Source organism: Mustela nivalis (genome assembly GCF_964662115.1).
Source record: "Mustela nivalis genome assembly, chromosome: X".
NCBI classification, from domain to species: domain Eukaryota; kingdom Metazoa; phylum Chordata; class Mammalia; order Carnivora; family Mustelidae; genus Mustela; species Mustela nivalis.
Window position 1 is genome coordinate 112,405,564 of NC_139040.1, and position 9,490 is coordinate 112,415,053.

A 9,490-nucleotide genomic window follows, 5' to 3' on the forward strand; every position below is an offset into this window, starting at 1 on the left:
TAGAATTTTATAAACATAAAGGAAATGCATATATATTTTATCAGTGTTGGAAAATATAGAAATCATAAATAAGTAATCATATACCTTTCCACAAGGAGGAAAGGAATATTTTTGATATTTTGCCCTGAATGTTTATACTCTGCTTCTTATGCATAAATGTGTCTGTGAATATATGTACATATGTATACACATACACATACATACATATATCCACACACAAACATACTTGTGTGTGTTCCACAGTCTTTCCATCCAAGTTTTTATTCTAATGTATTTCAAATACTGGATGGCTTACAGTTTGAAGGCATTTGTTGATCACAAAAATTAAGGTTTTAAATTTGGATTATATTACTTATATTTCTGGCGAAGATGGAACAATAGGAAATGGATCTAGATACCTGCCAGAAACAATTAAGAAAACAGGAAGAAATGCCAAATATATATAACAACCATTTCCAATATATTTGCCATCAGGAAAGGAAAGACAGTGACCCCCGAGAGACTGAAAAGAAAAAAGTGAGCCTAGAATTGCACCAGCTTGTTGCCTTGAATCTATAGGTCAGAGACTGGTAGTTAAAGTGAAACCCATAGCTTAGGAGTTGAGAAGATAAGACTGAGGGTCAGAGGGTGACCAGGAAGTTCGAGTTCACAGGGCAAAGTCCCAGACTGAGAGAGGTGCACAGGGAGAGAATTTCAGACTCCACATGGGGTATTTCCTACTTGCACAAGTCAGAATGGAAAACCATATCATGCCCAGAGCATAAAAGAGAGTACTCAGAAAGTTGCTTCTGCCATGATGCAGGCTTTGTCTTAGATTTATGCAGTTTGGCAACACCCAACAAACCTTTAAAGCAAAAATTGAAAAAAAAAAAGTGTTTCTAAGAATCTTGTCTGAGTTATAGAATAAAGCTCAAAAATATATAGGTATTGGGGAAAAAACAGTATCTGACACACCAGGGCTTGATAAGTGTGAACAAGGCCAAATTCACGATGTTTGGCATCCAATCAAAAATTGCCCAGCATGCAAAGAAGCAGGAGAATATGTCCACTAGCAGGAATAAAAATTAAGTGATTAAAATTTATCTAGAAAGGATATAGCTGATAGAATGAGTAGACAATTACATCAAAAGAGTTATAACTATATTCCATTTTTTTTCAAAAACAAAAATAAAAATAAAACATATTAAACAGAGATATGTAAGACAAAGAAACACAAATGAACTTTGTGGTACTAACTTCTGTGCCTGAGATAAAAACATACACTCTTTTGGACTAATGACAGATTAGATATGACAGAAGAAAAGATTAGTGTATGTTGAAGTCACAATAAGTTTTTTTTTTTTTTTTAGACTTTATGTATTTATTTGACAGAGATCACAAGTAGCAGAGAGGCAGGCAGAGAGAGAGGAGGAAGCAGGCTCCCCGCTGAGCAGAGAGCCCAATGTGGGGCTCAATCCCAGGACCCCTGGGATCATGACCCGAGCCGAAAGCAGAGGCTTTCACCCACTGAGCCACCCAGGCGCCCCCACAATAAGTTTTTATAGCACATCTGTGTCTCCAAAGGAAATGAAAACACTAAACCAAAACTATATCTGTACTCCCACATTCATTGTAGCATTATTTCAGTAACCAAGACATGGAAACCTCAGTGTCCACTGATGGATGAGTGGATAAATAAAATGTAATAAAATAAAAAAATAAAATAAATGTAATAAAATATTATAATATTTAATATATAATACAATATATATTAATATATTATAATAATTAATATAATATACAACATAATATGAAATATATATTAATTATATTAATTATTATAATTAAATATATTATTATATATATCATATATAACCTATAAAATATTACATACTCCTAAAAAGAAGGAAATCCTGACATTTGTAACAACATGGATGGACCTTGAGGGCATTGTGCTAAGTGAAATAATTCAGAGAAAGACAAATACCATATGATCTCACTTATATGTGAGAATTTTTAAAAAACACCACCAGCAACCAAAAAAAAAAAATCCCCAATGCTTAAATACAGAGAACAGATTGGTTTTTGCCAGAGGTGGAAAGTAAGGTGGGTAAAATGGGTGAATGTAGTCAAAAGGTACAAACTCCCAGTTGTAAAATAAATGAGTCCTGATAGGAAAAAAAAAAAAGTATAGAATTATTTTTAAGATAATACCTGTCACAGGCTAATTTTATTCACCACAGAGGCTGTTACAGAATTTACTAGGCTTGATGTAGAGTAGGCAGTTGTGATTTCTCTGTATTGAATTATTTTGATGCAAGAATATATCACCATTATCTTGGTAATTAAAATACTTAAATAAGTCTAACAACAAATAGGAGGTGTGTATTAAAGCAACTGCTAGCTGATGCCACAGACACAATGTGAAGTCTGAACAGCTTCATCGAATGAAGGCACATTTCTGGATGTGGATTGGAAGCGGGGGTGGGGGGGGTCTGTGCTATTACGTGACCCAGTGATTCAGGCTCTATCCATAACCTAAACATGGGTTTCAGTGCTCGCTATAGAGCAAAAGAAGAAAAGTGTGGAGGTGGAATACACTCTGTCAAATATATAGGCCCAGAAATGAGAAAAAAAAAAAATGTTTCCACTTATATTTCAGTGGCATGGGTAGTCACATGACCCTTCCTAACTACAAGCGAACTGGGCAGCGTAGTCTACTGGTGAGCCAAAGAGGAGGGCAAGACACCTATGGATGAGTAGCTCTAGTCTCTCCCATAAACTTACACAGTAGATGCTCAGGAAAAGAGCATTATAACAAATTCTAACACAGGACTCCTGGGTAGCTCAGTCGATTAAGCTTTGGACTCCTGATTTCAGCTCAGGTCATGATCTCAGAGTCATGGGATCAAGCCCCACTTTAGCTCTGCACTCAGCAGGGAGTCTGCTTAAGACTCCCTCCCTCTCCCTTCGCCCCCTCCCTTGCATATGCTTTCTCTCTCTCTCTCTCAAATAAATCTAAAAAGAAAAAAAAGAATTTGGTATGAAAACAATCTCCTCCACTCCTGGTGGCGTTTCTGGCAAGGCTAAGTCTGCCTTAAAATTCTACGACATTCTTAAGACCCTACCATGTGACAGGGGATTCACAATACAAGATCACATCAAGTTTATCCAAAGGATCCTATAAAACTTAAGCAGGGAAGGAACATCTTCTTCTCATAAAAGCTTCTTTCTGGGTTAACCATTGCAGTAGATTCCAGAATCTCAGTAGGGAAAGAATGTTCTCTTTCTATTAAAGCATGGTCAAAACCTTAACTCGTGAGTCTGGGCAACCCTCAGCATGACTGGGCGGGCAGGACACTTTAGAAGCCCCAGTAGGCGAGGAAAAACCAAGGTATTCCTCTGCGGCAAGGACTGAGATAAGAGGCAACAGAACGGTGCTGAACTATTTTAATCTTTGCTGTTCCAAGACAGCGTGTCTCCCAAGGAACCACTTTCTTCTTACAGAAGTGCTCTGGGCTTCTGAGGATTTCAGCGTCAGCAGGTGCTTGCTGCATAGTGAGATCCCGGGTCATTCCTCATCCCCAAATTGCGAGGGAGGCTTTGGTTATTGACCACTTGGTTAAGCTCCCTCATCCGTGTCTTTGTTCGGAGGCCAGTCTCAAATACCACAACATTAAGAGATTCCAGAGTGGGATGTGAAGGGCCAAGGCCTTCATCCATCCATGTATATAGAGCACCTAGTACACTGATTGGCAAATATTGGGTCTCTTATTAATGACAACTTTTACTCAGATCATCTTGGTCCCAGGTGATACCACCCACACCTTTGTAATACTTTTGTTTGTTTGCTTTCATTCAGCCTATGTCAGAGAATATGCACTGCAGGACAGAAAACACCAAAATAGCCAATATGTTTCCTGGCAAGAAAATTGTCCCTATTCGAGGGGTATGTAATTTTAATTTCAGTATGAGTCTTACCCAGTTAGATGCAGCTCAGTGGTCCCTGACTTAGAATTTGCAGAATTGTACTCAAGAAAACCTAATTACAATGCCATTTCAATGGAGTGGGCTCTGGCTCTCCTCATCCAAGGCAGAGTGTGAACTTGGTGGCTTCTTGACCATACTTTAAGAGAGTAGAACCCTGTTTCTTAGAAGTTTCTTAGATATGATGTACACGAAACACCTAGTTTGTCCACTGTGTTCATCAGCAGTGGGACAAAAGTGCAGGACCCCATCTATTCCTGCTTCAGGTGGAGAGGTGTCTCTGGTTTTCCCACATTCCCAAGGTTGCTGTTAAGAATTCATTCCACGGGGGATGCCTGGGTGGCTCAGTTGGTTGGACGACTGCCTTCGGCTCAGGTCATGATCCCGGAGTCCTGGGATCGGGTCCCGCATCAGGCTCCCACCTCCATGCGGAGTCTGCTTCTCCCTCTGACCTTCTCCTTGCTCATGCTCTCTCTCACTGTCTCTCTCTGAAATAAATAAATAAAATCTTTTTAAAAAAAAATTCATTCCAGGGGCACCTGGGTGGCTCAGTCGTTAAGCATCTGCCTTCGGCTCAGGTCATGATCCCAGAGTCCTGGGATCAAGTCCCACATTGGGCTCCCTGCTCGGTGGGAAGCCTGCTTCTCCCTCTCCCGCTCCCCCTGCTTGTGTTCTTTCTCTTGCTGTGTCTCTGTCAAATGAATAAAATCTTTAAAAAAGAAGAATTCATTCCAGGCTTCAGTCTGTCCACTCCCAGACACACAATCTGATGTCTGTCCTTTGCTTAGAATTCGCTTAGCCTCACGTAGCCCAACACATTCTGCCTCTGAAGACCTCCAGAGTCACAGCTCCAAACTACCTGGCCTCACGTAATCTACACTTGACTGCTCTCATCTGGAAGTTCCTCCTCTTCCTCACTGCTTCTTTTTTGTTGACTTTTAGGTCTTAGAGTATATCTCACCATCTTCCTTTGATGACAGCTTCTCCTAGACTTGTAAATCTATGGACAGTGACTCAGTCTTCTTTTTCTTTCTATTCCCCCATACTACAATGAAGTTTCCCAAAGAGAAGATGGTGAATTAATACTTGGTAATTAGACAGTAAGCAGGGTTTCTAATGTATTATGATTTCATTTCACCCATAATCCTGAATAAGCAGAGAAAATCCAGGTATGTGTGTGTGTGTGTGTGTGTGTGTGTGTGTGGTGTGTGTGTGTGTATACATACACACACACATATATATTTAATATGTATATAATCATTTATTATATATCTACATATGTATCTTATATAGATATATATATATATAGACAGGTAGAGATGCAGATACATATTAAAGACTAAAATGAGCCTGGCCAAGAATTTAACCATTTACTGTCCAATTTTTCTTTTTCATGATTCCTAAGTAATTTTCCCATAGAATTAGTTCACATTTTCATGACAGTCCCTATGCCAATAACATGTTATATCGTTCTGGTAAATAGAAAATATAAAGGGTTGTACAACTTTCTAACACTACTGAGGAACTTCACATCAGATTAAGATGCTCACACTCCAGACTTCAGAGGCTAAAGCAAGCATGAGCCCCATCTGCTCCCCACCGCCCACCAGTCTATATTCTCTCTAGACTGGTAGAAGGGGTGAGGCTCTATGGGACTGCACTGTTCTGAGGCTGGTGACCCCCTTAGATCTCACTTGGTCAGGATCTGGACTGGTGCCTCAGCCCCCACTGTTATGGGGTTGGTGGTCTCCTCAGTCTTAAGGGTTCTCACCTTGACTCCTGCTACAATCTAGAAATTCTCCCTCTGCTGACCTGATGAGGTTTCTCCCCTATAGGAGATGCCATGGGAGGAAGCGAGTATGATTCATCATGTTTCCACACCTGGGTCTCTCAGGCCCAACAAGGGAGAGGGCTGTATATAGCCTCATTCTTTCTGTGAAAAGTATTCTTATTGTTACTCAGTGTTACTGCCTTGACTTCTGTTAAAACCCTCTTCTGGAAGGGGCCTCCCTGTGTTACTCCAAGGATTTCACATCCCTGTGACCATCCCTAGCTCTATCACTTGCCAACCTTATGAAAGTGAGAAATGGACAAGCTATTTGTCAGAAAAGGGAGTCTCCTAAGTCCTGTCTTGTAGGAATGTTGGAATACACACTGTATTGTAAAGCACTTGGCATTCTTATGGGGAAATATTGGATCTTTAATCATTGATATTTATGATTATTTTGAAACCCCAAGTTATCAACCTCCTATTTTTTTTTTTGTTCTTAGTCGAGTAGATATTAGAGAATATACAGTTGCTCTTCAACAGTCTTTAATAAATCACACAAATCCAGGGTAGATAACTTCTAATATTAGGGATAAAAGACTAAAAGAAATAAAGAATTGAACATCTTAAATTTTAAAAGCTTTTTCATACACTTTGTGATCCCAACTATTTTGCTATTGGATTCCTTCACATCTCCATGTAAATTGTGTTCTGATGGCGTGTTGTATTGTCTGGATCATGAACAAATTATTGAGTATTTTAAAATTGTTTCATAAATACTAAAACTGGAACATTAAAACCTTTTAAACAGCAAAAACTATATGGCCCACGTTGTTTATATATTTATACTATGAAGCTAAGTAAAATTTCTATTAAAAATTTTGAAAAAATACTAAATATCTTCAGCTAATATCTGTTTATTTATCTTTACCTTGAATAACTCATGTGAGGAAGGGACAAAAAGAAGATATGCTTTGTTAAAACTGCATCCACCTCAAACCCCACTACTTAAAATGTTGAATTCTTTCTTAACTGTGAGAACACCTATGCTTTGTTCCCTCCCATCCCTAGGGGTCTGCACTACTGGGAAAGTGCCCTCTCCAACCCCAGGGGAAATGAGCCGCCCCAGCTGCCTGACTAGAACCGGCGCCTGCTACGGCCCACCACGCGCTCCTCCTCCTCTAGCAGAGCCTCCTCATATAGCTGAGGGAAGCAGCTGGGCAAGGTGTCGTTGATCTTGGCCAGGGCCTGCAGCACCTGCATCTTGCTGGTCTCCACGCGGGCCCGTGGGCCCCACAGGAACTCGTGGCGCAGAGGGTCGCTGGCAGGTACCGGGCGGTACTCCAGGTAGCCCTGGTGCACCAGGTCTTCAGTGATGAACTTGCGTGGCTCACCGAAGACCAGGTGCCTCCTGCCCTCCTGCACGCCCAGCACGTTGAGGAACTCCCAGACCTCCTCCTCGCTGGCGCGGTTGCCCTTCATGAAGATCACGCCCAGGAGCGCCATCAGGAGGCCGGTCTTGGGCAGACCCTTGCCGCCGCCGCCCAGGGTGCCCTCGCCCGGTTGGGCCAGCTTGCTGACCAGCATGTAGGACTGGCCGCGGGCATCGACCTCCCGGACCTCCAGCCCGAAGACCAGCTCCATGCGCTGGGAGGTGAGCCTGAAGATCTCGGGGAAGTGCTCGCCGTACTTCCTGCCAACGATCTTCAGCAGCGCCGCCCGTGTGATGGGCTCTCCAGAGCTGTGCTTCTCCAGCAGGAACTGCACCAACATCCCGACCTTGCGGATCAGAGGGTTTTTGCGGATGGCCCGGAGGGCAACCCGGGGAGCGGCCTGGGGAGCGGCCCGGGGAGCGGCCAGCGGGGCGGCTGGGGCCGCAGTTGCGGCCAGGTTCTCTGCACCCTGGTCACCTGGCAGGCCTGGGGACCCTGGGCCAGGAAATCCAGGGGCTGAGCCACCCTGTGGTGGTGAAGATGGACCCGCCTCTTCCGGGGAGCACGGGGGAGCAGGGGGGGGCTCCTCCTCTGCTGCTGCTGCTACAGCATCAGGAGCATCCCCGACACCCTGAGCCTCACCGCGGCCCTGGTGGCGTTTCTCCCGGGCACGGACCTTGCTCTTCTGGCCCCGAGGCATGGTGACACTGGGCAGGGCTGGGAGGCAGCGAGGACACCTGGAGAGGGGGGACAGTGAGGTGGGGGGGCCCTTCAGCAGAGAGATCCCACCTTGATTTTGCCCATGGACACCCCTGCACGGTCCCCCAGGGCACTGCTCTAGGACCCCGCAGGGCTCCGTTACCCTGGTCAGCCTGGACCATGAGGAGGAAGGTGGTGTGAGCCTTGGGCCCCAGCCAGCCAGCCAGCCCTGCCTGGGCGCTACGGGAGTGACGTCAGTGTTCCTGACAGTGAAGACCCCAGTGTCCAGGTAGGCCTGAGGAGTGGGGGGTGGAGGGGAGGGTCCCCCGTTAAGTGTTGGGAAGACCTGGGCCCCCACCCTCCTCCCCTGCTCTGAAGGCGACCTGGGATCTTCCATGGTACCCTCAAGAAGGGAAGGAGAGAGCCTTCAGCCCACCACTGAAGTCAGGGGCACCTAGTGCTGACCACTGATGGGAGGGCTTCTCTGCCCTGAGTTCCTGGGATCCTCGGAATGACGCAGAACCCCCACTCTGACTCCGTGTAGGACCTGGGACCCTCCCTTCCTCTGACTGCAGGCTGCCCCTGCGAATTCAAGCTGAAACCTGCCTGAGACCTGATGGGAGAAATGATGGGATGTCTCAGGCTGACAGCCTTTTCTGGGCCTATTAAGGATCGACAGGAGAGAACAAGCCCTATTGTTCCTGCTTCCCGCGGTCCTCACTCCGGGTCCTCCCTTGCCCCGCTTCTGGCCACTCACGCTAATGGCGGCAGGTGCTGGAGACTCATTAGGAGCCGGAAGGTCCTCCCCCTGAGTCCCGGCACGACCTGGAAATCCTCCCTCTGCTGACCGGCAGCCAGCCCCCTAGACCCGGGCCCCTACCTCCCCAAGTTTCTGGAGCACAAAGTGAGGCAGCACCTCAGTCTTTAGACCAGCCCGGACCCTCCCAGGCCAAAGCGGAGACTCCATGTGGCCTCTGTTCTGGGGTATGAATTCCTCCCAAAGGCCGTCTCCTTCCCGCCAGTAGGCCTGGGGGTCTCTGCCTGTGCTGAGCTGAGCCACAGTCTGGCAGTCCCCGGCCAAGGCCTGCAATCCCCAAGACCCCATGAGGTAAGTGAAGGGACCTGGGGCTTAACCGCCATGTTGGGGCCTCTGCGCCCCGAGAGCAGGGGCAGAGCGGGGCAGGGCCTGTTGGACCCCTCTTTCCAGGGGAGTAGGGGCTGGGGGTTGTCGAGGGTGTGTCCCCACAGCTGTAACCCGGGACTCCTCATACCCTGACCCCTAACAATATGCAGGACCCCTGTCTGGCCTCACCCTAGGCAGGAGCTGTCCGACAAGGCCTCACTGCCCACGGCGGGGTCAGGAGGAAGTTCTTGAGGGCTGGGAGGTCCACTTCCGTTCCTGTGAGTCTGGGCCCCAAGGAGGACCCTGGAAAGTGGGGGTGGGCTGCAGGGGACTCTGTGGGCGGGGCCCTGTGGGCGGGGCCCTGTGGTTGGGGTGGGGAGTGAATGTGGGTAGTGTGTGGTGTGCTGGATTGTAGAGGTGAGTCCCTCAGAACTCACAAAGGGGCTTTCAGTGACTCTTAGCAAGTCCAGTGATTCTCCCTCTGCTGTGCTGAGTATGCTG

The 9,490-nt window shown here is 46.2% G+C and overlaps 1 protein-coding gene across 1 annotated transcript in view; it reads right to left on the reverse strand.

The window, feature by feature from the left end:
* LOC309855939 (uncharacterized protein) overlaps positions 1–9,227 on the reverse strand; it is a 41,127-nt gene extending 31,900 nt beyond the window's left edge. The window contains exons 1-2 of the mRNA XM_082716531.1: positions 9,179–9,227; positions 6,892–7,904 (exon numbers count right to left, since the gene is read on the reverse strand). Of these exons, the coding sequence (XP_082572657.1) occupies positions 6,892–7,867 (976 nt within the window). The 5' untranslated portion in view covers positions 7,868–7,904; positions 9,179–9,227. The remainder of the gene's footprint in view (positions 1–6,891; positions 7,905–9,178) is intronic.
* Between the last annotated feature and the right edge of the window lie 263 nt (positions 9,228–9,490).